Source organism: Miscanthus floridulus, chromosome 11, assembly GCF_019320115.1.
Source record: "Miscanthus floridulus cultivar M001 chromosome 11, ASM1932011v1, whole genome shotgun sequence".
Lineage (NCBI taxonomy): Eukaryota > Viridiplantae > Streptophyta > Magnoliopsida > Poales > Poaceae > Miscanthus > Miscanthus floridulus.
Genome location: NC_089590.1, coordinates 33,198,431 through 33,209,743, shown reverse-complemented (window position 1 = coordinate 33,209,743; position 11,313 = coordinate 33,198,431). Strand labels below are relative to the sequence as shown.

Here is an 11,313-nt window from a genome sequence, read left to right as displayed (position 1 = left end):
TCAGATTGATGTCAATTTGTCCGGTTCGTCATATCGATCTTAAACAACGTCAACACTACACAGATTATGGACGTTGTGGTCATCCATTATTTATTGTTGCAGGACACAGGCTGCTCATTAAGAGGCCACACATTGAAGCCCCCAAACAAATGGCCAGCCATTGATCAACATCTGCGTTCAATTTTACGTATATATAACTTGGCTCCTCAGCTTCTTCTATACTTTTGTGCACTTATCCAAGGGAGTCTTAAAAGAAGATTACCATGAACTGATCTCAAAAAGGCTGAAGAGGAGACCGCCATGATCTCCATAACCATAAATGTAAGCGAGATATGCTTGTGTAGCTGGTTGAACATATTCTGAGGGCCTTGTGTATGACCAGGATATTGTCTACTATTGTATAGACTCTTCTATGTAGATCAGCTAGCTTTTCTTCATTGTACTGCTTTGTTGTGTCAAGGATGAGTAAAGGATAAATGATTCAGGGCTAGATGACTTTTTTCTAAGTCTTCAATTCATAATATACTAAATCCATGGAACAGTTCAGTTTCATACATGTATTGCGCACTTGAACATTGTACTGCTTTCAACTTTATACTTAGTTCACTTAGATTTCTAACACGCCCATTGTTACACAAAATCTCCATTTACAGGCACACAGGCGCGCGGATGCGCGCGCCAATCTACTAGTATCAAGAAAGGAGAGGCTTTGCATCCAAGCGTGCTCCCCTTGAAGCAACCCTGCTCCGGTCAGCGCCCCTGTTGACCGCACAGGCACAACTCCCACACGCAACGGAACGGAACGGAACGGAGTGGTGGTGGTGGTGGAACCGAACCCGCGCTCGGCGCGTCCCCTCCCTCCTCTCGCACCCGACGACACCCCCTCTCCTCCTTGCCTGCCTTGGGCTTCCTATATATATAATGACGGCCCTCCTCTCGCACACACGCCTTTACGGCCACGGACACCCCCTCTCCTCTCCTTTCTCTCTGTGTCTCTCTCTCCCCTCACCACAAGAACTGCAACTGCACAAGGCTCGCCAACGTACGGCTATGAAGACGAGGCGCGGCGCCTACTACTCCTGCCACGCGGCGCCGGCCGAGGTCCCCGAGGCCGTGCACCGCCGGAAGAGGCGCAGGACGGCGGACGAGGGGTCGCCGGCCGCGGCTGCCGGCGCTCCAGGTGTTCGCCTGGCCGGAGACATGTTCGAGGAGCTTCCTGACGATCTCGTCGTCTCCATACTAAGGGACGTCGCCGCGTCCGCCGGCTCGCCGGCCGATCTCGCCGGCGCCATGCTCACGTACGTCCTCGTCCTGTATAGTATCGTGCATATTGTCTCCTGTCCGGTTCGGCTCCGTGAACCGAGAAGTCGATGGATGATTGGAGTTCTAACCTGGATGTGTTTGCGGACGTGTGCAGGTGCAAGAGATTCAGGGAGCTCGGGCAGACCAAGTTGGTGCTCGCGCGGGCGTCGCCGCGGTGCCTCGCGGTGCGCGCCAAGGCCTGGTCGGACGACGCGCACCGGTTCCTTCAGCGCTGCGCCGACGCCGGCAACCTCGAAGCCTGCTACCTTCTTGGCATGGTAAGGACAGCACAGCAAGCAATCATTTCGTTGGGCAGGGAATCAATCGTCTTTGCCGTCTTGGCTCGGCGTTGGATGGATCGCGCTGATAAACGAAGCTGATGATGCTGGATCGATGCAGATTCGGTTCTACTGCCTGGGTGGGAGCCGCGGCTCGGGCGTGGCGCTGATGGCGGCGGCGGCGGTGGGCGGGCACCGCGAGGCGCTCTACTCGCTGGCTGTGATCCAGTTCAACGGCAGCGGCGGCGGCAAGGACGACCGCGACCTCCGCGCGGGAGCCGCGCTGTGCGCCCGCGCGGCGTCGCTGGGCCACGTGGACGCGCTCCGCGAGCTGGGCCACTGCCTCCAGGACGGCTACGGCGTGCGGCGGTCCGTGCTGGACGGGCGCCGCCTCCTCATCCAGGCGAACGCGCGCGAGCTCCAGGCCGCGGTCACCGCCTCCGCCTCGGTGGCAGGGGCGGGTGCGGGCGGCGGCAAGGCGTCGGCGGCGCCGCGTCGGCACTCGTGCCTCCTGAGCGACTTCGGGTGCCGCGCCGCGTCCGGGGAGGCGCACGCCGCCAACCGGTTCCTAGTGGACTGGTTCGCGTCGCGGCCGCTCGGTATGGCGGCGGCGGCGGCACCTTGCGGCAACGGCAACGGCAACGCCGGTACCGCGGCGGCCTCGCCGGAGGACGACGCCGCCGGCGCGCTGCGGCTGTGCTCGCAGGCGCTGTGCGGGCGGCCCGAGACGCGGCGGCACGAGTTCCGGCGGTGCTCGGTGTGCGGCGTGGTGAACTACTGCTCCCGCGCGTGCCAGGCGCTGCACTGGAAGATGGCGCACAAGGCGGAGTGCGGCGGCGCCGCGGCGCAGCCCAACGCCGACGCCAACGCCGACGCGGCGCCGTGAAAGCCCCGTGCCGTGCGCGCGCGGGCGGGCGTCGTCCGTTTCTTGCCACTTGTGTCAGTTAGCGTTCGCAGCAACGTCAGTTTTTACTGCTCCCCCGGCCGGCCCTCCGTTCTCTTTTTTTCTTTTTTTCTGACGTTTCTCGCCATTCATTTCTCCCCTGTACTAGTACCTGTGTACGTACGTACTGTACATGGTTGGTTGGCAATGGGCATGGCATGCTGAGGTAAACATTATAGGTAGTGAAAATTTTTCACCGTTGGTTTGGTCCGTGACCGGAGTAAAGTGTAAAACTAGGGAAATAAGCAGCACGGCTGGGCGGCTCTGCCGTGTCCTGTTCACGGAGGAAGCGAGAGCGAGACGTGACGTGAGGTCGAAACCCCACTTGCTGTCTTCAAAGGCGGAGCGAGAGAGAAAATGCCTGTAGCAGCTGGTTTCCAGCAGCAGCCGATTTAGCCCTGCGTTGTGCTCTCAGCGCCTAGCCAGACACAGAGATGCGGCCCTGTCGCGGTGTCCGTCTGTGCGTGACAACAGATCCATCCATTCCACCCATCTGCGACCGTCAACCTCTCCTGGCTTCCAGATCGTCCCCCTGACCGCCTGACTCGGAGTGTCGAACGATCCTCGCCGCACCGTAACCTTTCGCGGTTTGGTTTTGATTCTTCCGTCCCCTTATCTCCTTTTTCTTCGTTTGGCTTTGATTCTGTACGAGTGAGCGAGGCTGTCTTCAACTCAAACATAAAATAGGTCTTCAACAAAATATCTATAGTCTTTAATAAAGTATATATATGAAAGATCTATTTTAGTTGTCAAATGTATCCTCCCCTGACACTCATGAAACCTTCGTCCGTAACATTACCGAACGTGAAATGAGTCCTATATTTTTTTTTATAACAGTTGTCGGTGACAGTCTCGTGATCGGAAAAAGCGGAGCCGCCGGGTGTCCACTAGCGCTTCAGGGCAGGGCAGGGGCCCGAGGATAACGATAAACAGTTCACCAGCCCGGCACGGGCGCCCTGACCCTCATGCATGCATGTCCCGCCGCGCGGCGAGCAATCAAGGATCCCTGAACCACCAGCAAGGCAATCTATAATCTATCCGCCCTATCTAGCTATATAATATAACATAATCTTATGTGAAGTTCCAACAACCAGCTGATGCGCACACAGGCTACCATATGCATGTTCCATACGGATACGGCATCGACAGGGCCGGGGCTCCATGCTCCACGGTGGCAAGCATGCAGGCCGTCCACGTACCTCGCGCGGCCGGCGTGCGTCATCGAGATACTCCTCCTATACAGATATACTCCAAGCCAGGACGACACGATCGAAGGCTAGCTGTTTGTTTGTTTCGTCACAAAAAAAAAAAAAACGTGCACGGTACACGCACAACAGCAGTCATCAGTGATGCCATGCGATGCGTTCAGAACAGACCAGTCATCCACCGATCGCCTTCCAGGCTTCCAATATCCACAAATGCCGCCGTGCGCGCAGTGTCATGCCATGCGAGACGTATATTCGTACAAGCACAAACAGATGCGATGCTTCCACTACCGCCTTTTCTGTTGCAGGAGGCTGGAGCATTTTCTCAGCCTATCTCCAGCAACACTCTCAAAATACCACACTCGTTCATCCTTTAGGTAGCGCTACAGATAAAAGATTTAATACCTATTCGACATCTTCTTCAACAACGAAACTCAAAAGAGAATTTTTTCTGCAAATAGGTTTTCAGTAAAGATGATGCTCATATTTGAGTTGTGCCTCTCAAGCAGCCCAAAATAGGTCTCCAATTCACAAGAATATATACAATCCACTATTAAATAGATATAATTCACAAGTCTAATTCGTTCCACAAGTCCAAACCGTCCCACAAGGTAAGATCAATGTCAAATTCCATACATATTATTATCAACAGCCTAGAGCTAGCCTTTCAGTCTTACGAAGGTGTTGGTACTGAGGATTTGTATCTAAGTCAGAATCTCGGTCATGGTAGGTGCCTTTGACATGTACAATCTGGTCTAATATGAAGTTGCAAAGGTCGCCGACGAGCTCAAAGAGTTGGTCATCCTTGTATGAGTCTCTTTTCATTTCTTTCTCTTCTTTCAACTATAAGAAAACAAGTTTCGGTTTAGTATTTGATATCATGTGCGAAGTTTTTATACTACGGGTGAAGAGGTTTAAACTTACCCTTCAGGGATGTCTTCTGTAGGCACCGGTGTTATTCATCATAGAACATACATAGTATCCACAATGTACACCCCTAGGCTTCTGCTTAGGACACTGTGTGTTTTGCATATGAAAAATACTAAGTAATGCTTTTGACAGCCATGTAATGGAGTACTAAAGTAAGTTATACTTACCACACATAGTATTTTTATAGCCAGCCTTTCCTTCCTTACTGGATCATACCTTCCGTGGTGTTGATTGACATAGAACCTAAATGCTCTGTTCGAATTATTTTAGCAAATATAACTTATTAGTATCCAAAAGTGAACGTTACAAGTATGTATGCAAACATATAAGCTAATGAGGATTATCGATATGTATACGTCTTGAGAATCGATATGAAGTCTTTGTATGTCACTGGGTCCCTATCTATTGAATCAAAAACCCATGCCATGCTCCTCCCGACATCAACGGCTATACAAATCCAGTGGTTGCTACATGGATTTAATCATAGAACTAGATAAACTCTTTTGTATCGAATAAAATATATCGAACAAAGCTTTAAGTATAGAGTTGAACTTACTCGAAGTTGTATGGTAGCCATATAGTAGAGTGCTGTTGGAGATTTTTAAAAGCCAGGGCAATGTATGCCGAAACCTTAAGGGACTTTTGCCTTAGTTTCTTCGCACGGATGTCCTCTTTCTCCCGAAGGGTCTTTTCAGCAGCTAGCTCTTTGATATCCAATTTTCACTGTCTAGGGTAATTAAAATTTATTTGTGCTATAGCTTGAGGGTCTATATACCTGGCTTTCATACTTGGTATTTGTTTTACAATATGCACTTGCATTCTACAAATCACGACGTGGGTTAGTTACAACAAAATCCAAAGATTACATTCATATCATATCGGGAGGACAAGGACTTATAGGCACCACATGCGAATTAGATTTATTTTCATTGGTCCGAGGTGATAGCATGTCTGCATGTTATTGAAGTCAAATATAATTTTCTCGGCTGGGCTTCCAAATATGCCAATGGGGAAGCATGCTTGTACGAGGCCTATGCTCGTTAGGAGAACACGCAAGTACCAATCACGGAACCTTCTCATTCCAAGTTGTAGGCGCTGGATGTCCCGGTTTGGTAGAAAGGGCTTGCCTCTTTCATATGTTTTCGGGAAATCCTTTGACCATTTGATGGCATCAATATTTGGATACAGCTTTGCTGTTTGGTGGAGTTTGCTAGTGACGTTCTCCTCAGAAGCCCATGATGGGACTTTTTAACTTGGTTCTTAGGCTTGAACTGGTCATGGGCAAACCACTTGTGCACCGACGAGACATCATTCATCGAAACATAAATTGGCCTTATGGTGATTGGATGCTTCTTTCGAAGTTCCCATTCAGGCATGTCCTTATCTTCTTGTGCATCACCTTCTTTAGGAGGCACTCGTTGTTCATGTATCGGCTGCGTTTGTTGAAAAGACCGTGGCATCTCATCATGCACTTGCTCGGTACGAGCTGGAGAAGGTTGTGGCTTATCAGGCACATGCTCGCTAGGAGGCGGGGAAGAATGTGGCATCTCAGGAATGTGGTGGTCATGAGACGGTGAAAATATCTCCCCGTCTTCAACAACTCACTCCAAATTTAAGAGAGGGGGAGACGGCGAAGAAGTATTCAATATAATATCCCATTTGTGCCAGAGGATGAACTGCCCCATTACGTCTCTGAGTAACACTAGCCCCTCGGGAGTTGCATAGTCTATCCTCCACTGCATGAACTCGGGCTTCATGGTATGCACCTCCCCCCTAGTGTAGTCTGACAGTATCTTATTATTGTGGTGTAAGCCATCGGGAGGATGTGCCACACCCGTTGGCACCTCCATCACAGTATTCTACCGATCGCTGAGAAACACCAAGGTGCAACTAGTTGGTTCCTGTATGCGATTGACGGGGGTTGTGGCTGCAGTGGAACCTTGGCTGCTAGGAACTTTTGGAGGGCTACCAACTATGCTAGTTCTCCCGGTGGCGTCATTAATGTCCATGGCTCCGTAGATAGTCCTTGCTCCTTCAGCGCCTTCACAAGTAGAGCCTTCACTTGGAGCTCAAGATTAGCCTCCCGGTCTCTGTCATGTTTTTTATACATATGCCTGTCCTCTTCGAATCCATACTTCTAGGTCGTTCTTTTCCCTAGCCCCCTTGTGCGGCCTATGTGCTCGTTGTTTCCCAAGCCAAGGCTAAGCTCGTTCCTCTCTCTGGAAGGATTGAATGAGCCCTTCTCCTTATCTTCAGCATATTTTAGTATCCTTGATACTACCTCTTGGGTCTCTGGTTTATCAAACTTAAGATTATCGCCGGATGATTTTGTACTCCTCACATATATCCAATTCCTTGAGCATACCTTCAAATTCTTCACATCGATATTCCCATAAGTTGCGGCCTTTTCGTCCATCTTCCTAAACTGCTCTTCCTTGGCATAGTAGCCACCGGGGCCTAGATGATGGTAGAGTTTGACCCTCTTCACTAGCTCGGTGTTACGGGCACTAAGCTCCAATGCCTCCGGTGAAGTCTTCTGAGCCACGAGCTCCTCCCATTGACTAGGAGTTATGTTGCCGAGCTCGTTGAAGGGAGTTAACCCCTTTTGGATATACTTCTTGTTGAGCTCCGACCTCCAACATCAGAATGACTCCCATGATCATGAAAGTACTTTCTTACCAGTTCGTGCTTACCCTTTGGAAATCTAAAATTGAGCTTCAGTTGCTTATCCCATAGTTCATCCTTTTACTTCTCTGGTACCTCTTTCCAGTTAGGGATTGCTGGGTTTAATTTATCTCTTACTAGAGCCCTGATCGCATTACGGAATCGTCCTCTGAATTCCTTCGGCTCAAGGATCTCCCCTGCCAGCTCGACCTCCGTTATCACATAGCATGCCTTATCTGGATATTGGTTTGCTTTTCGATCCCCTCTTTTCCTCTTTGGCTTGGTAGTCGTGTTCGTGGTTGTGTCTTGAGGTTGTGGAGCAGAGGCCTCAATGTACGTCTCTGTGGCTGTTGCCTCTGCTCTCCTTTCCTCTACTCCGTCTTGTCTGGCGAGATGTCACGGACGTCGACGTCGTCTTTTCTGAGTGTCAGGAGGGACCTATATATATGACAGGTCAAAATGTTAGTAGAGGTAACACAACAAAAGCTTTAGCAAAATTTACAAGGTAAGGCTTTATCCCTACCTCCTCGTTCGGGTCAAAATCCTTATCCAAATCTTTCTCCGTTAGCCTCCTTCTAGCTTCACGTGAGAAAGGATCCTCGAGACTTACATATCCCTCTTCTGAGTCCTCATCATCATCATCCTCTTCTTCTTCACCTTCAGCAGCCTTTCCTGTACTTCCTTCTGCTCCCCCTTCCTCCTCGTCACACTACTCCTGAGTAAGCATCACTTCTAGATCCTTTTCTAACTTGTTATCGAACTGCTCCTAAGTAAGCTGGTCCTCTAGTGCTTGCTTCTCATAGGTTGGCTGCTCATCATGCTCGAGGCATCGGGCTACACTGTCTAGTGTCCGTGACATTATTTTGTGCTTTGTTCTAATAGATGCAAGAAAGTGAGCTTTAGGTACACGAGAAGGTATAAGAAATAAAAAAGGTCTACAAATCAAAGTAGTCCTATAAAACAACAATATATAAGAAAATGAGTAGTAGCAGTAGTAGAGGCCTGAGAAACATGTCAATCATCATTTGATCATGAACTTGGAGCATCAAGGCCTCATAATTGAGAAGAGAGAAGAAGGTAATGTAGGGGTGGCTGATAACGATGCCAAGTTCCTCACAAGTTCTTGATCATCAGCTCATATTCCATATAATGTATGGACTTGGAGCATCAAGAAAACTTCACCCACTATAGTACACACACTCACGCCCGCTAAAACAAAACCCCCAGGCGACTCCGCTCGAATCGCCTGTGGGCTTAGTGGCTACACCCGCGGGTACGCTCGTGCGCACCCACTGATGAAACAAAACTTCCCCCGCTGGCAACACGAAAAACCCCCCAGACAATTCTCCCCGAATCGCCTGGGGGCTACACCCACGGGTGCGCTCGCGCGCACCCACCGTCAAGACAAAAATCCCCCAGACGATTCTACCCGAATTGCCCGAGGGCTCGAGGTCTCCTGTTGGGTTCATAAACCCGGGCCCCTCATGGACCGGCTTCCCAACAAAGGCCCAGCCCAGCAGACAACATTGCAAACGACGCGCAACTCCTAGGCCGGCCCAAAAACCTAAACAACAGGCCAGAAGGGCGATCCAATCTTCAACCGGAAGGCCTGGCCGAGGAGGAACGACGCCCGCTTCCGACTCTGGCCCGCCTCTCCGGCCGGAAGAAGAACAACGCTCACTTTTGACTCCAGCCCGCCTCTAGATGGCCTCTCTAACCGGAAGGCCTGGCCAAACACCACTTCAAACTCTGACCTGCTTCTCTGACCGGGAATGCATCAAGCCCCTGCTTACAGCTCCTCTCCAACTAGCACAATCAGAGATGACTGGGACCAACTGATCGGGGATGCCTGCTCGGTGAGGACTAGGAAACGGACGGAGAAACTAAGGTAGGGCACTCAAGTCAACCGCAATATTGAGGACCGTACCCTATACACCTGTAGGACAGTACCAAATAGGGCATGTCAGAAGGGTACCCTACGACATTCCTGGCATGATAGAACCCAAGCAATTTTGTGGGCATCAACATTTGCCCTACAGTGTTGTGGGCGCCGTCAACTCCCATACCAAACAAACATGGTAAGGCTCCCCCACATGCCTTTAGGCATCAACAATGTTGTGGGACCGGCATTTACCGTACTAGGTGAACATGGTAAAACCCCCTACATGCCTCTCGACATCAATAGTATGGCAGGCACCGACGTCTACCATACCAAAAGAAGATGACGCAACCTCCCATATGCATCTGACATTAACAGTGTTATGAGCGCCTACAATCATCTTGTACCCAATGGCATGAGCAACAAGACTTGGCATACGTATACTCTCCCTATCTCACTTGTAAGGCCATCCCCTTCATCTATAAAAGGGGATGCGCTCTCCCAACAAGACGAGGAATTGGTCCACAACAACTCGAACAACACACACAATAGCAGAACCACTAGGTTCAAACCTCGAGCACACGCTCAAACACTTAGTGCATAGCGGAGCTCCCGTATCTCTCGACCCTTCAGACTAGAGTCCGACTGGACCTCTTGTACCTCCCATCTTTCTCCCTTTCATTTGTAACCCCACAGTAAACTTTGAGCACCTGGGCTCAGGAATAAAGTCATCGACCAACTCAAACTGGACATAGGGCATGTTGCCTGAACCAGTATAACCCCTATGTCATTCAGTGCTAGGCCACCTCCGATCATAACGTACAACAAAACTACAAATATTTACGTGTTGGTCACTTTCTACACCGACAGTTGGCGCCGTCTGTGAGGAAGACGTTGTACGTTCACACTTTTTGGTCATTAGATGACCCACTTTTCCACCATGGCGGGGTCGAGCAATACAACTCGCTTTGACTCGCTGGACTTTCCCGCACTCCCACCTATTGGGATGTGGGCTCCATCCATCTTCAGACCATCCTAGGCCTTCCTCTTCGGAAGCCTTGACTTTGTCGCCGACCGGCTCGGTGTACTACACCTCCGTGAGGAGGCACTTGTTCTGGCACCCATTGGAGGGGCGCCCTCCATCAGCTTTGGGACAAATGATGATTTTAACGACGAGGCACCTGCGCTTCAATCTGAGCAAACACTCTGCTCAAACCTCGCTGTGAGTAATCTACATGCTGTTATTTACTCGTTATTTACTATCTACCGCTGATTATCCGGAGGGACCGCATTGTCCGCACCACGACCATCGTACGGCCGGTTCCCCTACGACCTCATGTCCCCCATGGACGCCTACACTCGGGGGCTCTAAAGGATGCTAGCACGTGCTCCCTCTCATGTCCAAATTCATGGGAATGGCGAGCTATGCTCCCACCTATTTCCTCGACCTCATGGATGACGATGTCAAGAGCGACGACTCCAGCATCAGTGACATGGCACCTAGCCATTGTTCGTCCCAGGAGTGTGCTATGGCGGATGCTCTGGGACAGTCGCCGATGGTAGTGGAGTCCTTGTAGACTCACACCCCTTCAGACCCTCATGTGGGGCCCCTCACGCTCGCTCAAAAGCACAGTGAGGGGCTACCACAACGGCGGCAGAACTAGCTACCACATGCGCTGGTGCGCTCAGCGCACCACACCGCACCCCGTACGCATGACCCAGCGAGCGGCGCCTGAGGTCGCGCCCGCTAGGTCCAGCGCAACATCACGGATGGGAGGAACGATCCCCCATAGTTCGCTCGGGCTAGCTAGAACATCGCCGCCTCGGCAATGCTTCTATGTGGCCTTCCCAAGCCGAACGACCCCTAGGAACAGGCAATCCACCAGAACCTTCAGGCATTGTTGGAAACCGCCACCGTTCAACAGGCAGAGAGCTCCGCATCATGACACCAACACACGGCCTCTCTCCCCACTAGGGGAGTGGGGACACAGCAAACGAATCGCTCCATTCGCTCACCGCTACAGCCATCGAGCACGACACAGGAGGCCGCATCTGACCTGGCGCCCGCTCCACACCAACCGCCTATGCATGAGCGGCTCGGTTCGAACCAAG

General features: G+C 51.1%; 1 protein-coding gene across 1 annotated transcript; it reads left to right on the top strand.

Annotated features, from left to right (window-relative positions):
• The first annotated feature begins 935 nt into the window (after window positions 1-935).
• Window positions 936-3,189, top strand: LOC136494768 (F-box protein At1g67340-like). The gene is made up of 3 exons (XM_066490946.1): window positions 936-1,298; window positions 1,418-1,580; window positions 1,702-3,189. Exons 1-3 carry the CDS (start codon window positions 1,051-1,053, stop codon window positions 2,464-2,466), a joined length of 1,176 nt encoding a protein of 391 aa, XP_066347043.1. The 5' UTR covers window positions 936-1,050; the 3' UTR covers window positions 2,467-3,189.
• Window positions 3,190-11,313: the final 8,124 nt, after the last annotated feature.

Excerpts from the sequence above, each read along its gene's own strand:
- LOC136494768 (XM_066490946.1), top strand. The coding sequence starts at position 1,051 with ATGAAGACGAGGCGCGGCGCCTACTACTCCTGCCACGCGGCGCCGGCC. Across the intron at positions 1,299-1,417 it reads CTCGCCGGCGCCATGCTCAC|GTGCAAGAGATTCAGGGAGC; the intron begins GTACGTCCTCGT and ends GGACGTGTGCAG. Across the intron at positions 1,581-1,701 it reads CCTGCTACCTTCTTGGCATG|ATTCGGTTCTACTGCCTGGG; the intron begins GTAAGGACAGCA and ends GGATCGATGCAG.